Raw genomic sequence first — 21,573 nt, 5'->3', positions numbered from 1 at the left:
CAAAATTGAACCATTGATTTGCCTGAAACGTTGATTTTCCTGCTCCTCGGATGCTGCCTGACCTGCTGTGCTTTTCCAGCACCACTCTAATCTTGACTCTAATCTCCAGCATCTGCAGTACCCACCTCTGCCAGAGTGTAAATATGCCCAGATAGAGAAAGAAGAATTGGGAGTCATATTTGAAGTCAGGACATTCCATCAATATCTTTATGTTTGAAAATTTGTTCCAGTTCTTTCAAGGTATTTTGTAAATGACGTTTGGTTTGCTTGTTGTCTGTATCATTCACAAAAAAATCACGAATAATTCACGTAAGATACACAAACATGGAGGAAAACCACAACAAACTGCCATTCCTAGATGTCACAGTAGAGCAAACAGTCAATGAGGAACTTAAAACCAGCGCCTACAGAAAAACAACACATACAGGCCAAATATTGAACTACAGAAGCAATCATCCCAACACCCACAAACAGACCTGCATTAGAACATTATTTTTACGAGCCACCACACACTGCAGCACAGAGGAACTACAAAGAGTAGAGGAAAACTACCTATACCGTGTATTCAAAAAGAATGGGTACCCAATGAACACAGTCCACCTATTTCTCAACAACAAACCCAAACAAGCAGACAAAACACATCCAGAAACCCTAGCCACTCTCCCTACATCAAAGACATCTCGGAAATGACTGTCAGACTACTCAGACCCCTTGGCATCATGGTAGCCCACAAACCCACCAACACACTAAAACAGCAACTAATAAACTTGAAAGACCCTTTACAGACAACAAGCAAAACTAATGTCATTCACAAAATACCGTGCAAGGACTGTAACAAACACCATATTGGACAAACACACAGAAAACTAGCCACCAGGATACATGAATGCACTTAGCCACAAAAAAAATGACCCACTCTCACTAGTATCCTTACGTACAGATGCGGAAGGACCACCACTTTGATTGAGACAACACATCCATCCTAGGACAAGCCAAACAGAGACACGCATGAGAATTCCTAGAAGCATGACATTCCAACCGGAACTCTATCAACAAACACATCAATTTGGATCCCCTCGATCACCCTCTAAGAAAAAAACAGGAAATGATATCACCAACACAGGAAATGATATCACCAGCCCAAGAAGACCTAAACACATAAATAGAAAGAGGGTCATAACACCAGTGTTTCACGTGAGGGCTCACTGATGATGTTACCTTGTATGGTTATGAAACATCTAAAAATGATCACTTCCAGCTCAGCGAGCAAAATTCCATCCAGGTCACCATCTATTTCCCTACATTCTATACCTTACACGTCCTTCTCCACAATAAACACTGATGCACAATATTCGTTTAGTATCTGAACCATCACCTGCCGCTCCACACATAGAAAACCTTGCTGATATTTGAGGGGCCCTATTCTTTCCCTAGTTACTCTTTTATCCTTAATATATTTTACAAAATCCCTTTGGATTCTCCTTAATTCTATTAACCAAAGCTATCTCATGTCCCCTTTTTGCCCTCCTGATTTCCCTCTTAAGTATACTCCTACTGCCTTTATACTCCTCTAAGGGTTCATTTGATCTCTCCAGTCTATATCTGCATATGCTTCCTTCTTTTTCTTAACCAAACCCTCAATTTCTCAAGTCATCCCAGCATTCCCTATACCTACCAGCCTTTCCTTTCACCCTGACTGGAATATACTGTCTCTGGCATCTCGTTGTCTTATTTCTGAAGGCTTCCCATTTTCCAGCCCTCCCTTTACCTGCAAACATCTGTCCCCAATCAGCTTTTGAAAGTTCTTGTCTAATACTGTCAAAATTGGCCTTCCTCCAATTTAGAACTTCAACTTTTAGATCTGGTCTATCCTTTTCCATCACTATTTTAAAGCTAATAGAATTATGGTCACTGGCCCCAAAGTGCTTCCCCACTGACACCTCAATCACGTGCCCTGCCTTGTTTCCAAAGAATAGGTCAAGTTTTTCATCTTCTCTAGTAGGTACATCCACATACTGAATCAAAAAACTTTCTTCTACATGCCTAACAAATTCCTCTCCATCTAAACCCTTAAGACTATGGCAGGCCCAGTCTATGTTTGGAAAGTTAAAACCCCCTCTTTCGTGTGAGAAAGTTCCACCAATGCATTTACTGAAGTAATTTGTAATAGTAACAGATGACAAGCCCCTGCTACAGTGACTTAAAGATGGATATCCATATGGTCTGCTGCCCATAGCTTCAAGTCAAATTCAGCAATAATCTCTTATTCTGAGTGTGTACATTTACAAGTTGGAATATCATCTGGGAGGTCAAGTGGCAAATGCAACCTTCTGCTGGCAGAAACACCCCCACTGGAGTGGTGCTGCTACTGGAAGAGTCTGTTCTGGTTATTAACTTTCGCGACACCCCTCTGATCACTGCTGACAATATCAGACTGCGGACACAAGAAGATCCCGTCCTGGCAAAACTAAAACAGCTGGTGATGATGGGGCAAACAAAATGGCCGAAAAAAACCAGAATTGCAACCTTTCTAAATCCAGCGAGACCAGGTCACTGTAGAGAACAGTATATTATCATGGGGAACAAGAGTGATTGTCCTGAGTTCAGATATTGGCTAAACTCCACCTGGTCATCCAAAATGAAGACTTTGGCGAGAAGTTATATCTGGTAGCCTGGATGGGATGCTAACATAGCCACATTGGTGGGGCAGTGCCCAGAGTGCCAACAAGGACAAAAGCCATTGCCTGCAGTTTCCCAATATTCATGGGAATGGCTGGGTAAACCCTGGACTCAGTTACCCATCAACTATGGCAGTTTTTTCATGGGCACAATAGTCATTGTGGATAGACATGCACAGAGTTCATTCATCAAACACAGGGATGACGATTGAAATGTTGTGAGCATCTTTTGCAGTACACGCAGGCCATCATTTACCAGCAAGTACTTAGAGTATATCCTAAAGTCAATTGGTATTTGACATATAAGGACAGCTTCAAATTATCATCAGCCAATGGTCTGGTGGAAAGAACAGTCCAAACTTTGAAGGCAGGCTTAAAGAAACAGCTGACAGCTTCTCTCAATACCAAAGTGTCCCAGTTCCTATTTGATTATTGGACCACCCCTCATGCAACTCCAGGTTCAGCTCCAGAAGAGTTGCTGATGGGGATAAGACTCCTCACCAGCTTAAATCTGATCTTCCTGGACCTTGGGGTAGGAGAGTAAAATGGCATCAGGAGTGCAGTGATGGGCACAAGACTCCCCTAAGCAAGAGAGACAGTTTACTCCAGGGGACAGAGTTTGGTGCAGGAACCATGGGAATGGCCCTGCCTGGTTAAAACGCATGGTCAACACTAAACCAGGTCCCATGATGTACAAAGTTCAAGTAACTGAGGCGGCCCTGAACAAGCACGTGGGCCACATGTAAACTGCAATCTCACAAACAGGGCAGGATCAAAACATACCCGGCCCCTCAGAACATCTGGAAAGGCTGTCAGAACCTGTGGGTTCTCCCCCACTGCCTAGCGTTGAAGGAACCTCTGAAGATGTGATGGACATGGCAGATGACACAGTCTTGACGCCGTTATCACCTGAAGAAGAAGGTGAGTTTCGGCCAAGATGCTCTAGGCACAAGAGGCAATCTATGGTTCGGTACACACTGCCAATGTCCAAGGACGAGTCAGTAGACCTGGACCTGGTGTGAAAATGCCCCAAGAAACTAAAGGAAAAAGAATGGGCCTCCATCCCAGGACTAAGAAGGGAAGAGACATAGTGATCAGAAGAAGGTAAGCCAGGTGGCTATCATCGATTGGGGCTGTTAATCTGGTCCAATCAGAGAGTCCTGGCTGACGGATACAAACAGGAGTGTCAGCATTGCCCTTTGGTGTGAAGGGCAGTGCTTGTCACTGGCCACTTGGGTGTTTTCCTATCTTCCTGGTGGTGGAAATTGAATAAAGATTCGTGCACTTTGTGTCTCTCACTGTGTCTCACAGCTGTATACACACACACACACACACACACCATGGGTGCTGGGGAAAAAATAAGCACTACCGCAGTTAGACGGTAGTGTGGGGTTAAATTTAATATATAACCGGGGAAAAAAAAATAAACAGGAGTGTCTGGGGTTCTGCTCATTCTAGGAGCTGGCTCTGAGCAAGCAGGGTTACTGTCTTGTAAATAAAGAGTGACTTGTTGATGGTATACTAGCCTTCGTGGAATTATTTCAGAAACCATCACTCATACCTTTATTATTTATAGACTTGACTGTTACAATGCGATCCTGGACAGCCTTTGTTTCCTTCCAGACACTTGAAGCAATCCAAAAGGTTGCCCATTGTTCCTTTTCCATTTTTTTCTGTCTTTGTACCATTATACCTGGGTTGACCTTCTCTCATCCCATTGAAGTTAGCCTTCTTCCAATTTCACATTGGATTTTGTGTTACCTTCTTTTAATTATTGTTTAATCATTGAAGTTGATGTTTCAATGATCGTTCTTGCCCAAGCATTCTCCCTACAGATACTTGGTCCACTTGGCCTCCTCCATTCCCCAGTAGCTATGTCACCTTATTAATTGGACTGAGAACCTACTGGATAAAGAAGTTTCCCAGAACCCCCACAACCCTTTCCTCCTCTAGGGATAGTGCAGAAAGTGCAGGATGGAGCAAATTTGAAAGACCAGATAGAGAGACCCAGAGGTTCAGGTACTTAATTCTTTGAAATTTGCTTCACGTATAGACAGGCTGGTTAAAAAGGTGTTTGCCACACTTGCCTTCATTACTCAGTCCTTTGCGTATAGGAGCTGGGAAATCATGTTGAGGTTGTATTGGTGAGGCCCCTTCTAATGTATCCAGGTTTGGTCGCCTAGTTATAGGAAGAATATTATTAAGCTGGAGAGGGTTCAGAAGAGATTGACCAGGATGTTGCTAGATATGGAAGGTTTGAGTTATTAAGAAATAGGCTCGGATTTTTTTATACTGGAGCAGAGCAGGTTGAGAGATGACCTGGATAGAAGTTTATAAAATAGTGAAGGGTATAGATAGAGTTAATGGTAGTTGTCTTCTCCCTAGGATGGGGCATTTCGAGACCAGGGGCACAATTTTAAGGTGAGAGAGATTTAAAAAAAGACACGGAGGCAAAAGTTTTTACACAGTGGGTGGTTCGTGTGAGGATTGAACTTCCTGAGGAAGTGATGGATATGGGTACAATTACAATGTTTAAAAGAGATTTTGATAAGTCTATGATTAGGAAAGATTTGGAGGGATATGGGCCAGAAGCAGGCAGATGGGACTAGTTTAGTTTGGGGTTATGTTTGGCATGGACTGGTTGGACCGAAGGGTCTATTTCCGTGCTGTATGATTCTATGGCTCTATAACTAACTCCAACTCCTACGTCTCATATTTTTATGTTCACTGTTAAGGTTTGAGCCCAGAATCTAGGTTGACACACTTGTGCAGTGCTAGATGAAATGTTAAACTCTAGCCTGACCCCTCAGGTGGAGATAAATGATCCAAAGCCACAATGGGGTTAGGTATCAACTGGTTTCCAGGATGAATAGGTACACTGGCCAATACAGGACTTGGACCTGCACCTTGACCTTTTTAGTGCTACACTGGGCCAGTATTTTGTGGAAGAGCAACATTCTGGGCTAAAGGAAGGATATTATTAAATTGACGAGGGATTGAGTTATAAGGAAAGGCGGGGATATTTTCTCACTGGAGCATAGGAGATTGAGGTTTATAAAATCATGAGGCACCTGGATAAGGTGAATAGCAAAGGTCTTTTCCCTAGGGTAGGAGGATTTAAAACTAGAGGACATATTTTTAAGTTCAGAGGAGAAAGATTTAAAAGGAACATGAGGGATAACTTTTTCATGCCAAGGGTGATTTGTATGTGGAATGAACTACCAGAAGAAGTGTAGAAACAGGTGCAATTACATATTTAAAAGACATTTGGACAGGTACATGGAAAGGAAAGGCTTAGAGGGGTATGGGCAAATGCAGGCAAAAAGGACCAATTTAGTCTGGGAAACTTGGTCAGCATGGATGAGTTGGACTGAAGGGTCTGTTTCCGTGCTGTGTGAGTCTATGATTCCATCCAGATTAATGTTAGCGAAAACAGACTAAGTGCTTCTTTCCTTTCATTGCTGCACTTGAGATCTTGCTATGCACAAAGCAGTTAGTCATTATGCATGTAATGATGTCACTGCACTTCAAGTCAGTGTATTTGAAGCTTATGAAATTCTTGTGCGCAATTATATAAATTCTCCTGTTTTAGCATGGGCTTGGTACTTATATCCTGCTTGTAATAACGTTCATTCTGTTTTCCTCTTCCTTTTCCTGTAGCAGCCTCCTGTTTCCTTTGATGAGAGGATTCTCTGTAACCTTTACTAGAAGGTGCCAGGAATGGACTTGTTGATTCCTCTTGGTTTTCCTTCCTCCTTGTGAGGTATTACCTAACCTTCACTTGGCACCTTCCCACAGCCACATATTTAATATTGGGAGTTCACCGTTCAGATAGCTGTGGGCACAAACCCACATCCTAACACTCCAAATCTGAACTGACTGCCAGTAAAAGTGGTTAATTTGCGATCAACTAATACCTTGCAGAAGGACTCTTGTTGAAAAAAGGGAACTGAGAACCTCAAGAAATATTATTGGTTGATTCACATTGACTCAGAGGAAACTGTCCACTTCTCAGCAGGCTGGGTCCATTTATTAGGAGAAAGTGAGGACTGCAGATACTGGAGATCAGAGCTGAAAATGTGTTGCTGGAAAAACGCAGCAGGTCAGGCAGCATCCAAGGAGCAGGGGAATCGACATTTCGGGCATAAGCCCTTCTTCAGGAATGAAGGTTCCTGAAGAAGGGCTCATGCCCAGAACGTCAATTCTCCTGCTTCTTGGATGCTGCCTGACCTGCTGCGCTTTTCCAGCAACACATTTTCAGCTCTGGGTCGATTTATGAATTAAGCAAAGAGCAGCTTTAATGAGCCAAGTGGTTTTTCATTGTAGCAAGCTTTTTTATATGATTAACCCCTAATATTTTTTATCTTTTAATGTATGGTAGTAAGCGCCTTTGCATGGTGATGCAATTAAAGATTACAAGTGTGCTGGAGTCTAGACATTCGAAAAGAAAAAAACCTCAAATAAAAAAAAAATGTTTTCAGAACAGAAACAGACAAAGGTCATTAGAAACAATTAGTTCAGTTATTTTCTTTTGCAGATCAACCCCATCTATCTTTCTTCTCATATCCCACAACCTCATTTCCCAGCTTCTCATCCTATCTCTCCACCTCATCTCCTATCTTCTCCTAATATCCCTCCACTGCACCTACTCACACCTTGCCTCCGTAAGAGTTTGGGTGCACATGAGTTCTGCCACTAGATGTCTCAGCTGTATATCTTTGCACGTGGCTGACAGAATAAGCACAGGCCTGGCCTGCAGACTCTTGTATGGGTGCCCTTGATCCTTATTGGATAAGGCTTATGATTTTAACCCTTCAATGGGTTCAACTGGCTAGGTCTCTTCTCTTAAAAAGAGAAGGCTGAGAAGTGATGTTTCTGTGATTTTACCTACTATCCCCTTCTCCAGGGAGATTAGTGGTGGACAAGAAATGCTGGTCCAGCCAGTGCCATCCATCTCCCATGAACAAATAATTTAAAAAAAAGAAAATGTTCAAGGGAATAAATGTAGAGAACTAGTTTCCAAATTGGGAGGAGACCAGAAAACGAGATCAATGGGCACAAAATCATAGTGACTATACTGACTAGTAATCTTGTTCACAGTGACTCAAGATCTGGGGGTATAGCCAGGGCTTTGTAAAACTGGATATGATATAAAAACCAGAATTCCAATAAATGTTTCAAATTTATTTCTGTATCTACATGTTAAATGGATTGTAAACTGGGCATCTGAGTGATTGGGCCTGGGCACGATTTCATTGGGTAAGACAAATTTCAAGACTGTGAGATGAATTGACTATCTTGATCAAGTAATCTACACCACAAAGAGCATGTACCCTGGGCAATTTGACTCATAAATTTGATTTTAAAAAGCTGTTGGCATGATCTCTGTTTTAGTTCCTAACTCTGGTGGTGAATTTTACAACCTTACACCCTTCTGGGGGAAGAACAGATCTCTTACTCTGTATTCTAAACATTTTTTCTCCTGAGCATCACATCCATTTTCTCTCAGAGAGGTACCCATTTTGTCTCTTTTTATTGTGCGCAGTTTCTTTTTATTATTCAAAATACAGGCTGTGTGCACGGATGCAGGTATGTGCAGTTGTGACAGGTAAGATTGCAATCAGAATGGATGATATTGACCCCTGCCCCCATGATTGCTGCTTTCATTTCTCTCACAGCTATCCAACATGAACCTGGCAAGTGGAGCAATGAGCAGAGGAAATATGTTTATGACACCGGGCTTCCAGTCATCAGTCAAAAACTTGGATTCGATACACGCTGCCCACCTTGACTCTCAAGCTCCCAGCTCTGGGTGTGGTGACAGAATCGCATCTACAGCCTCCCGGTAAGGTCTGAAGAAAAAAAAGTTCCTGAATGGATTTGTTGTTCAGCATTGTCAAAGGTTGTGATGCCGGATTAGCTTAATCATATCAAACATTCGCAAGTACCAATGTCCCAGTGTGTTCTACCTGGGTTACTTCTTTTTTGGAGTCAATATCAAAGGCCATTGTTTGTTGTCTTTCCCTAAGTGCCCTTGAGGAGATGGAGTTTTTTCTTTTATTCATTCATGGGATGTGGTGTAGCTGGCTGGCAACATTTATTGCCCATCTCTAGTTGTCCTTCAGAAGATGGTAGTGAGCTGCTTTCTTGAACTGCTGAAGTCCATTTGATGTAGGTAGACCCACATTGCCTTAGGGAGGGAATTTCACAATTTTGACCCAGCAACACTAAAGAAATAGTGATATATTTCCAAGTCAGGATAGTGAGTAGCTTGGAGGAGAACTTATAGATGATACTGTTGCAATGTATCTGCTACCCTTGTCCTTCTAAATTGTAGTGGTCATGCATTTGGAAGGTGCTGTTGTAGGCCAAAGTGAATTTCTGCAGTGCACCTTGTAGTCGGTACACACTATTGCTCTGAGCATCTTTGTTGAAGGGAGTGACTGTGGATGTGGTGCCAATCAAGCGGTCTTTTCCTGGAAGGTGTCAAGCTTCTTCAGCATGAGCTAACTCAGCCAGGAAAGTGGGGAGTATTCCAAAACATTTCTTGTTGTATCTTATAGATGGTAGAAAAGGTCTTGGGGAATCAGGCTGTGAGTTATTTGCTGCAGGATTCCAGCCTCCAAACTGTATTTGTAACCGCAGTATTGATATGACTGTTCCAGTTCAGTGGTGACCGATTGATAGTAGAGGATTCCATGATAGTATCTTCATTGAATGTCAAAGGACAATGGTAAGAGTTACTGTCACTGGGGATGGTCATTGCTTTGCACTTGTCTGATGCAAATGTTAGTAGCCACATGCCAGCCTGGATACTGTTCAGGTCTTTCTGCATTGAACATGGACTGTTTCAGTATCTATGAGTCATGAATGGTGCAGAACATTGTGCAAACATCAGCAAACTTCCCCACTTCTGACCTTATTATAGAGGAAAGGACATTGATGAAACTGCTGAAGATGGTCGGGCCTAGGAAATGACATTGATGACTATAACCAGGTATAAGGTTTTAACACATTTTCAGCTCTGATCTCCAGCATCTGCAGTCCTCACTTTCTCCACCAGGTATAAGGTGTCTGGATTCAATTTCCAGTCACTATTTTGTGAGGATATAAATTGTGTGCAAGAGTATGGGGGAAAAATTAGCAGACTGGTACTAAGTAAAGATGCTCAGGTGAAGAACCAGTGCAGGTACAATGGGCTGAATAGTCTCATTACGCACTGAAACATATATGATTCTGTGAAGAATACACCAAGATTAGAATGACCAGGAAGGGTTTGAGTTCTGAGGAAGGGTCACTAAACCAAAACGTTAACTCTGATTTCTTTCCACAGATGTTACCAGACCTGCTGAGCTTTTCAAGCAATTTCTATTTGCTTTCCCTGTCCACCATAAGCAAGAGAGTTGCAAATGTTTCTTGAAACTAGAAGCTGAACAACTGATCAGTGAAGAATATGTGGACATTCTCCTAAGACATATGGATAAATTCAAACAGTGGGCTTAAGGATGAACTTAGCCCAAGGAAAATATCCAAACGTGTGAAAGGATCTGGTAAAAGGAGGGACAGGTTGAGTCATGGTGGTCTGGATAGGGACCAAGCCTTAGTAGGGAACAAGATCAAAGACCAAAGAACAGATGAAAAGTGTGTCAAGTGGTAGGAGACCTTAAAATAGAGAAGCTCTAGTAACAATTGAGTTAGATGGTGAATTGGTAATGGCAAAACTGAAAGAATTTGTCAGTTGGAGAGAGTCTGATGTATACGTGAAGATGCTAGATAAAAACATTAAGCATTACCCCATGAGTGGATATCTATGGAGGACGTATCTCCTAATAGCACCTTGAAAGCTAATGTCAGACTTTTAGCGCGGGATTTGAAGAACAACTGTGTGACCAGGAAGTGCGAGTAGTTTTTTCTGATAGTTGGCAAAGTAAATTTAAGGATTTTCCAACCACTTTTAGCAATGCAGTCACATCAATGTAAATTCATTCATGTCAGAGGAACATTTTTGAAATAGGAGCAGTTTCAAAGAGAAGTACTTTTCAAGCCTCCAAACCAAACTGGTGATAGAGAAGGTAAATTATGGAGGCTTAACATGGGTGTCTATGGACTAAACAATGCACCCAGGGTGTGGTTTTCTCAAGTTACATTTATTGTATTAAAAGCTGGATATATTCAGCTAAAAACAAATCCTGACATGTTTTAGTGTAACTGCAGAGAAATGCTAGAAGACAATTTATAGTGCACTAGGAAACTTTCAGTGAGGTGGATCTGAGACATTTGAGAAATTGGTGATAGATAAAATTATCATAGAATTTAAAATTGGAAGTTGGACTTCAGGCACTTTTAAATATTTAGGCCAAAAGAACTGCGGATGCGGGAAATCAGAAACAAAAATAGAAATTGCTTGAAAAGCTCAGCGGGTCTGGTAACATCTGTGGAAAGAAATCAGAGTTAACGTTTTGGTTTAGTGACCCTTCCTCAGAACTCAAACCCTTCCTGGTCATTCTAATCTTGGTGTATTCTTCACAGAATCATAAATGTTTCAGTGCGTAATGAGACTATTCAGCCCATTGTACCTGCACTGGTTCTTCACCTGAGCATCTTTACTTAGTACCAGTCTGCTGCTTTTTCCCCATACTCTTGCACACAGTTTGTATTCAAATAACTATCCAATGCCCATTTGAATGCCTCAGTTGAACCTGCCTCCACCACTTTTCCAGGCAGTGCATTTTATACTCTTAACTATTTGCTGTATGAGGAAATGGGGTTTTTTTTCCTCACATTGTCCTTGCTTCTTTTGCACATCACTTTCAATTTCACAAATAGATTACCTCCAAGCCTCACAAAAGGCTGTTGAGAGGAGGAGAGGAATTCAGCAATTGTAATGTCATTGAATGTCACAAGGCAATGGTTAGATTCCGTCTTGCTCATTTCCTGACTCTTACCATGCTGCATAAGTCACTTACAACTTATCAACCTAAACCTGTCTATATTTTGCTGAATAAAACACAGAATTCTTATGTATCTTGTTATGAAGTCACAAAGACAGGTGGAAGGACAGATTGAGGAGGTGGGGAGGCTAAGAAAGACTTGGACAGGCTAAGACAGTGGGCAAAGAAGTGGCAGATGGAATACAAGAGGGTAAGTATGAGGTTATGCACTTTCCTGCTACTGAGTGTCAGTGGTGGAGGGAGTGGATGGTTGTGGATGTGGTGCCAATCAAGCGGTTGCTTTGTCCTGGATGGTGTCAAGTTTCTTGAGTGTTGTTGGAGCTGCATCCATCCAGGCAGATGGGGAGTATTCCATCACACTCCTGACTTGTGCCGTGTAGATGTCGCACAGATTTGGGGAGTCAGGAGGTGAGTTACTCGCTGCAGTATCCTTAGTCTCTGACCTGCTCTTGTAACCACTGTGTTTATGTCATGAATCCAGTTGAGTTTCTGGTCAATGGTAACCCCAAGGATGGTGACAGTGGGGGGAATTCAGTGGTGGTAATACCGTTGAATGACAAGAGGCTGTGGTTAGAGTGTCTCTTATTGGTGACGGTCATTGTCTGGCATTTGTGTGGTGTGAATGTTACTTGCCACTTATTGGCCCAAGCCTGGATATTGTCCAGATCTTGTTGCATTTGAACACAGACTGCTTCAGTATCGAGGAGTTGTGAATGGTGCTGAACACTGTACAATCATCAGCGAACATCCCCACTTCTGACCTTATGACAGAGGGAATGTCATTGATGAAGAGTTGAAGATTGTTGGGCCTAGGACGCCACCCTGAGGGGGTCCTGCAGAGATGTCCTGGAGCTGGGATGCCTGACCCTCTACAACTACAACCATCTTCCTTTGTGGCAGGTATGACTCTAACTAGCAGAGAGTTTGCCCCTCATACCTATTGATTCCAGTTTTGCCAGGGCTCCTTGATGCCATACTCGGTCAAATGCAGCCTCGATGTCAAGGGCTGTCCCTCTCACCTCCCGCTGGAATTCAGCTCTTTTGTCCATGTTTGAACCAAGGCTGTAATGAGGTCAGGAGCTGAGTGACCCTGGCAAAACTCAAACTGGGGGTCACTGAGCAGGTTATAGCTGAGCAGTTGTTGATGCTTCAGCCTTAGCTTTCCACTGATGTTCTGAGCTCCCACATCGGTGAGATGAGAATATCTGTGGATCCTCCTCCAGTGATTATTTACTTGGCCACCACCATTCATGACCAGATATGCAAGTACTGCAGAATGTAAATCTGATTTGCTGGTTGTGGAATCATTTAACTCTGTCTGTCACTTGCTGCTTCTGCTACTTGTCATGCAAGTTGTAGTTTCATCAGATTGACATCTCATTTTTAGGCCAGTTTGGTGCTCCTCCTGGCATGCCCTCCTGCACTCTTCTTTGAACTAAATTGATCTCCTGGCTTTCTGGTAATTTTAGAGTGTGTAATATGCCAGGCCGTGAGGTTGCAAATATGGTGAGGAAATGATTTGGAACATAGAACAGTACAGCACAGTACAGGCCCTTCAGCCCATGATATTGTGCCAAGCATTGTTCCCGATTTATACTCCACAGCTCCTATCTAATAGCAGTATAATTTCCCCCTTCCCACCTAGTAGATTTAACTTAATAGTGTTGAAGATAGCTCTGAAAATCACTGTTACACACTTCCAGGCTTTCTCCTGATGCTGTTTTTCTTGTTATTGTGCTGTTTTGTTCCTTACTCCCTCAATGCTCTCACATCATGTCCTTCTAATACTGTATCTTACATTTTCTGTGCCTTGCTGTCTCCCACTTCTCGACTTCCCTCATGCCCTGTCTCACTTTTTCCCATGCTTTATCTATCTGTCCTTTTGTGCTTTCTCTCTTGGATGTTATGTGGCAGCACCAGACTCAGACTCACAATGATGCAATTTGAATTCCAATTTATAAAATTTGGCTCCAGTGTAACTGTAACGTGAACTGACAGGAATGATCTGCAAACTAGCTGAAGCATTAAATTGCACTGCACCCCCTCTCATACCCCCACCCCCAACTGGACTGTGCCAGCTGTTGGTGATGTGCTAACACTGCCTCGTCCAATAATCAGGGCACAAAGAGAAGCAGCAGGCTGCTTTCTTCTAATGCTCATGAGCAGCTGCAATGTGGTGCTCCAAATTATGTGTCAGCATGCCAGGGAGACTCAGTGAACCCAGGGCACAGACTTCTTAAATTGTTCCCACACTGATACATCCTTCAATAGGGGAAACTGAACCCATATGATCCTAGGCACACAGTCACTTGAACCTTCCCATTTTTGACTATTAGGCAGTGGTAACATGCCCTCAGAGGTTTTGCAAAGTTTATGTGGCTGAGGCAGGGTAAAATATCTACGCAATGGGTAATTCTAAATTTCTCTCCTTGTATTAAGCCAGACAAGATGTATAGTTGATTTACAATGGTGAATGCAGATTAGAATTAGACTTCTTTTAAAATCTCTGTCGGTTTTGACTGTAACAAAGGTTACTGTCCTTCCTCATCCTTCTCGATTTGTCTTCACAGTTTGATATGCTTGGGCCTTGCTGACTTCCTCCCACCTTTCCAACCTCACCAAGCTGCTTCCACTTGCATGGCTCTAATCATGGTCAAAGAGTCACCTGCAATGGCTTCTCCTCCCGCTCTCTCACTATCACCTCCGGGATCCCTGAGCTTCTGTTTTTGGCCCTCTTCAACTAAATGTGAGGAAGATCAAACCATTGTCTCTGACCACAGCCACCAATTCCATTCCTTTCTATGCAGCTGTCTGAGGCTGAATCAGTTTGAGGCTGAACTGGATTGTTTGCAACTTTAGCTTTATGTTTGACCCAAAGATGAACATTCAGTTACATATACACACATTACTAAAACCATCTATTACCACCTCCATTGCATTATCCAATTTCACCCCTGCTTCATTTCATCTACTGCTGGAAGTCTTTTACTTGCCTTTACTGCTTTAAAGTCTGGTTGTGCCAATGCATTCCTGGCTAACTCTCCTCTTTTTGCTCTCTCTTGTAATCTTTAAGTTATCCAAAACTGTTGGCTATGTCCTTGATTCTACAATGTCGTATTCACTCATTATCACTGCGCTTCTCCTGTATTGATTTCCTTTTAAGGAATGCCTTGACATTAAAATTCCCAACTTTGTTTTCAAATCCTTGATGACCCATCCACATCTCTGTAATTTCGTCCATTGCCCTGTGAGGTGGCACTCCTCTCCACTAGTGCCTCTTACATGTCTTGTTCTACCAATTGGGACTATAACTTTACCTGCCCTGGCCCCAAGGATTCTCCCTCTAAATCTCTTCACTTTTCTAGCTGTCTTTCCTACTTCAAAATGTTCCTTAAAACCTACTTCATTGACCAAACTGTCAGTCTTCTGCCTTGGTACGTATCTCTATGTGATACAGAATTATATTCTGTTTTATAACGCTTGTGTGAAGCACCTTCGAATGTTTAGATTATGTTAAAGGTACTTTATGAATGCAAATTGTTGTTGTGGAGGCAGAAGCAGGAAGAGATGACTCAATAAAATATTCAGCCAGTACTGTGTCCAGCTCAGTTTTCCCAAATTAATAGCAGACGGATTAAATGGACTTCAAGACCACTGATCTCTGCTTGTGTCATACTCTCAGGGGCCCAATATCAGGATGGAGGGATTGTAATGGCTGATTTATTAGGTTGACATTAGGTAGAAGCTTGATAGAAACCTCTTCCCCTATGTTTGGATTAGCAATCCACCCTGTGTGTGGATGCGTGTGTGAGGGCGGAGTTTCTGCTTATCTCTGCTTTGGATTTGAAGTGAGTTTCTTGAAGGGAAAGAATGGTTTCAGCTGCCCCAGAGGACCCTCCCCTCCCCTGCTTACCAGGTGACAGCTCTGAGCCCAGCTCCCATCTCCAACTTCCACCAAGTTCCTGGCAGAAGAATGAGCGGTCAGAATTCCTGAGCACTCCTCACAGCCAGAGGCACTATTCTTGGAATTCAACTTGTTAAAGTAGCAAATGCTGAGAGCTGATGGTCTTGGAAAGAGAATAACAAAACAAGAGATTGACCTTCAACCTGATCAAGCGGTGCAACAGCTTTTATCATTATCACATCTTTACTCCAGAGAAAATACCTCATGGAGCTTCACAAGAGTGTTTTCAAAACAAATTAGACCAATTGACATGGTCAAAGAGGTGAATTTCACCTTTCACTGTCCAGATAGTGAGGCATATTTTTTAATTGTTGTTAACGTTGTAACTTACAAAATACAGCAGCTAATTTGCGCACAACTAGATCCTGCAAACTGTTAAATTACAAAGTAATTAATTTAAGCAACAGTGGATAAGATATAAATGCTATAACCATGTGAGTACTTCACTCCCACTGTATTGCACTGAGAGTGTTAGACTGAATTACTTGCTCAAATGGGGCTTGAACCCATTACCGATTAATTCAGCGTATAAGAACAGAGGTGCTGAGATGAAAATGTTCAGCAGGAGAGTTTCACAGCAAGGGATAAACGACTATGGTATGGCAGCCAATACCAGAATGAAGGATGCAAGGGATTCACATGATACCAGAGCATTAATTTCAAACGGCTGTAGGAGCTGAAGGAGGTTAAGGAGATGAGGAGAGGCTAGGTCTTTGTGCAATGCAGGTTTTCCCAAACTTACTGAACCAAGATATATTGCTGCTCGCTGTAGCTCTATATCATTCTAAGGAATGGAATAAGCTCTTAACTGAGACAGAAATATCACTTAAGGGTTAATTTTTTTTTGCTGCCCTTGCACTCAGTTCTAGAGTTGACGTGTAACTTGATGATGCTGCCATCTGATTCTCCTCATAACAAAAGAATTGAGTCATTATTTGACCACACAAGTAGCTAATAATGAAAACGTATGCCTCTTTGGGGAGTATGGTTCCCCCTCTGTGTCCATTAATGCAGTGTTTGAATTTTAAACTTCGGTTCTCGGTCAGTGAGGCTAATTAAAGATGCAGGGAGTACCCAGTTTAAATGGCGACCGAACATATGTAAATGTTAGTCCTCAGAGTTCTGTATTCACATCCTCACTCACCTGTTCCACATGTGGACTAGCTACATGGAACAACCATAATCCTAATGGATAGTGGAGCGTGCTTGAGGGCTGAACGGCCTACACCTGTTGATATTTCTATGGTCCATGTGAAACTCAGCTTCTTACATGACGTCCTGTAGTTTTGCTGCTCCCTGTGTATTTGTGTCTCTGAAATAAAATGTGATATGGTGGCTCAGAATCTGTATGAAATATGGCTTCATTCCAAACCCAAGTCATTGATTTCATGTGGCCTGAACTATCAGCTCTGATTTGAAGCAATGAATTGGACGCTAATGTCTCCTAAAGCCATGAAATGACAGCGTGGAATCTTACTGTGTCAGTATGAGTTTCCCTCATGGCTGTTTAAAAAGATTTTAACCCGTTATTTTAAATGCTGCTTACTAAAGGTCTCAGTGTTTCCGCAGGACTTTGGCTGAACTGGTGATATACTTACTGCAACGTGATTGTTATGTCTTTTTTGAAAAGCAAGGATTAAATGATGTTAACTTAGATAATGTTGGAACACATTCCAGCATTCTATGATTCTGTGATTGGGGAGAAAGTCAGAATGGTTCTGTTCCAAGCAAGCACTTTTCCATGTCCAACTTATTCCTCCCGACTCATTGAATGCCCTTTGGAATAACAGGGTCTTCCCTGCTGACAACCCCTTTCCCTGCTCGTTCAAAAATTGCAGAGGGTGGAGTGGGTAAAGGGAACTCTGTCCATCTCCTTCTCACCTCGTTTCTTTGGTGGTTTATGCTACTTCACCTGACAATCTGAGACACATGATCTGTTCCTACGCTTTTACAGAAAAAACTTGAATTTTTGTGGTGTCTTTCTGGATGTCCCAAAGCATTTTACAACCAATTAAATACTTTTGAAGTGTAGTCACTACCATGATCTCCAGCATAGCACTTCTTGCCAGCAGTGTCAGCTTAGGGTTTTGCTTCAGTCACTGTGTGGAGCTTGAATTTAGATAACAGAGAATTTCTGGCTCAGCCAGATCTGTAACCAACCGAGTGATGGCTGCCACCTCTTAATGAAGACTTCCACTTTAATTTGGTGTCAACTTCTCTGTGTCAAACTACATTAGTGCCATGACATGTCTAGAAAATGTAAAAGAAATCAGTCTGGTTAAGTCCTTGAGATTTTTTAAAAAATCGTTCTTTTTTGGCATAAATTTATTGTCTGAAACAATTGTGTCTGGTTTGTTTAAAAGTTTCACATTCAAAAAGAAATCAGATACTCCAGCTGAGTGCAAACGCTAGATTGTGTGGCTGTTTCTCCACTTACAGTGACCTCATACATCTGCATGTGTACGGGTGTGCAGTTGGTTCTGAGAATGCATGTATATTTGTTTTTAATTTTATAATGGTTATGTGCATGTCAGTTTGCACCTTTTTGAAGTTATTTGGGTATTTTACTACATTAATAGAGTCATATCAATTAAAGTTATGTGCAGACTTGTGGGTCTGTTTCAGAGTGCATTTGTTTGAATTAGTTTGAGTGTTTTTGTATGCGTCTGTTTGAGTGTGTGTAGCTTGCTGAGGAGCTGTGTGTTTCTGTTTATGTGTGTGGGTGTGTGGGGGGTGTTGTGTGTGTGTGTGTGGGGGGGGGGGTTGTGTGTGTTTTTGTGCATGTGTACATCTGTTTTTGTAAATGTACAAACTAACAGTCTCAATATTTCATGTGCGCCTCTCAGATCTGGCACAGTTTTAAGGCAGTCCTGAGTGGGGGAGGTGTTGAGGGGGTGTGTGGAATCAGAGTCACTGAGATGAAAGTAGGTTATTTTGATTGTTATAGTATTGTTACTGTTGAATCCTGTTTCCATTGAACTGTGTCTGCTGCACATTACTGGCAACTCTCATCATTATAGCACCAGACTCATATGCAATCTACTTCTACCTTCTTCATTAGGTTTAAGTCCAAAGATAAAATCTCTTTTATAACAATTTGAATCACAGGCTCATCTCAAGACCTTTCTGTCCTTGTACGGCTTGGTCTCTATAGGATAAGAGAGAGGCCATTGTACAATTTACTATCATAACCAGTCACCCACACCTCCTCCATGCACGAGCAACCTGGCTCTTTGGGCCACACTCACATCGATCAGAGGATTGGAATTCAGGTCCTGCTCTGGGATTTGAGATCATGTACTAGCCTGATAGGCATTACTGTTTAGTTATGACATGAAACGAAGGCCCTAACTGCCCAGTAGACTTGTAAGGTGTAATATGTAGTCAAGAGTGTGTTGCTGGAAAAGCACAGCAGGTCAGGCAGCATCCGAGGAGCAGGAGAGTTGATGGTTCGGGCAAAAGCCCTTTATAGAAAGGAGGCCTGTGCGCTGGGGGGCTGAGGGATAAAATTCTCCTGCTCCTCGGATGCTGCCTGACCTGCTGTACTTTTTCAGCACCACAGTCTTGAGTTCAACTCATCCGTGCCGACCACACATCCCAATCTGATCTAATTCCATTTGCCAGCATTTGCCCCATATCCCTCTAAATCCTTCATATTCATATACCCATCCAGATGCCTTTGAAATGTTGTAATTGTACCAGCCTCCACCACTTCCTCTGGCAGTTCATTCCATACACAAACTACCCTCTGTGTGAAAAAGCTACCCCTCAGATAATTTTTTTAACCCTTTCCCCCTCACCTTAAACCCATGCCCTCCAATTTTGAACTCCCCCATCCAAGGGAAAAGACCTTGGCTATTCCCCGAATCCATGCCCCTTGTGACTTTATAAACCTTTATGAGGTCACCCGTCAGCCTCTGACGCTTCGGGGAAAAAAGCTGCAACCTATTCCACCTTTCCCTTCAGCTCAAACCCTTCAGTCCCAGCACAATCATTGTAAATCTTTTCTGCAATATTTCAGGTTTAGCAACATCCTTACTATAGAAGAGTGACCAGAACTGTATGCAGTATTCTAAAAATGGCCTCACCAGTGTCCTGTACAGCTGCAACACGATGACCCAACTCGTATACTCAATATTCTGACCAATGAAAGCAAGCGTGCCAAATGCCTTCTTCACCACCCTGTCTACCTGTGACTCCATTTTCAACAAACTATGCACCGCACTCCTAGGTCTCTTTGTTTGACAACACTCCCCAGGCCCCTACCATTAACTTGCCCTGGTTTCCCTTACCATGGTGCAAAATCTTATTTGTCTAAATTAAACTACATCTGCCACTCCTATGCCCATCAGCCCGTTTGATCAAGGTCCTGTTGTGCTTTGAGATAACTTTCTTTACTGTCCACTACACCTCCTATTTTGGTGTCATCTACAAATTTACTAACCATGCCTCCTATATTCATATCCCAATCAGTTATATAAATGATGAAAAGCAGTGGACTCAGCACTGATCCTTGTGGCACATCACTGATCATAGGCCTGCAGTCTGAAAAACAACCCTCCACCACCACCCTCTGACTCCTACCTTCAAGCCAAGCTTATATCCAATTGACTAGCTCCTCCTGGATCCATGTGATCTAACCTTATTAACCAGTCTACCATTATTCATGACACTTTCTGCTTCTCCATACACATTTCCCTCAACATACTTAGTGGCTACACTGCACTTCTTCCTTTGGTCTCACACTTACCTTCCCACATTGTTTGGGGAATTGGAAGGTGGCAATCAGTAGCATAGTGTTAATCTCACTGAACTAGTAAATCAGAGACCTAATCAAATGTCCTTGGGATATAGATTCAAATTGCAGGATGGCACTGGTGGAATTTGAATTTATTTAGTAAATTGGAATATAAAGGCGGTCTCAGTGATGGTGGGTATTCAACTATTATCAATTATTATTAAAAACTGATCTGTTCCATTGATGTCCTTTCAGGAAAGGAAATTTGACTCCTTGCATGGTCTGCATATGACTTTAGGCTTATATTAATGTGATTGACTCTTAATTTCTCTTTGAAATGGCCGAGCAACCCCAGTAGAAAGGCAGATAATGATAGGTGACAATTCAGCGCAGGCCTGTGCTGTAATGTTCTTTGTTCTTTGTTCAGTTGCTGGCCTTACTAGCTGAGCCTATGAAGGAATAAAGAAAAAATCATTCACTTTCCATTAGCGTTACTTTGCTTCAGCTTCACTGACCATCCAGAATACAGTGCCTGCTTGTTAAGCACTTTCTTACAGACTTGCAAATCCTCAAAAAAGTTTTTACTCACCCCCAACTTGGAAGCTTAATGTTTAGCCCAAATGAGATCAAAAGTGAAATGTTATTCATCTAAACTGATACATAGCTTTATCAAGAATATAATTTGATTTCACAGACTCTGCCTTTCTTCTGTTGATTTGAATTGAGTGAAACAGAATCTGGAGAAAGTTGATTGAGGTGAATAAGGAATAAAACTGGTCACTCAGTCATTAACCAGAGGATGGAAGTACAGTTTTATCAACAGGATGACTAAAGGGATCAGGGACGGATATTGAGTCAGGGAGTATCTGACCAGAAACTTGGTAAGAGCTAACCCATAATGGCTTTCAAATGAGAAGTAGGTAGGTATTTCAAGAAGAAGAATATGGAAGGGAATGGCAATGAAATGGAACCAAAGGGAAAAGACTTTGGGAGAGAGGAAATGGTGGTCATGGAGAGTGGACAAAGAGAAGGAACACAGACAAATTCCGAGCTGCACCAGGTGGTCATGGAGAGTGGACAAAGAGAAGGAACACAGACAAATTCCGAGCTGCACCAGGAATGCATATTGCTAAATTTCACAACTCTGGATTTTAGATCTCATGACCAGGCTCAGAGTTGGGAATTTGCAATCTAATGATATGTGGCATTCTGATTGGCACAAGATTTGTGACCAATAGAGCT

At 42.2% G+C, this 21,573-nt stretch overlaps 1 protein-coding gene across 4 annotated transcripts in view; it reads left to right on the top strand.

Annotated features, from left to right (window-relative positions):
• ttll5 (tubulin tyrosine ligase-like family, member 5) overlaps positions 1 to 21,573 on the top strand; it is a 453,533-nt gene that overhangs the window by 214,770 nt on the left and 217,190 nt on the right. For all 4 annotated transcript variants that reach the window (XM_072567973.1, XM_072567972.1, XM_072567971.1 and 1 more), the window contains one exon: positions 8,357 to 8,523. In XM_072567973.1, the coding sequence (XP_072424074.1) occupies positions 8,357 to 8,523 (167 nt within the window). The remainder of the gene's footprint in view (positions 1 to 8,356; positions 8,524 to 21,573) is intronic.

This window comes from Chiloscyllium punctatum, chromosome 4, assembly GCF_047496795.1.
Source record: "Chiloscyllium punctatum isolate Juve2018m chromosome 4, sChiPun1.3, whole genome shotgun sequence".
Taxonomy (NCBI): Eukaryota; Metazoa; Chordata; class Chondrichthyes; order Orectolobiformes; family Hemiscylliidae; genus Chiloscyllium; species Chiloscyllium punctatum.
Note: the sequence above shows the minus strand (reverse complement) of the source record. Positions and strands in the feature narration are given on the sequence as shown.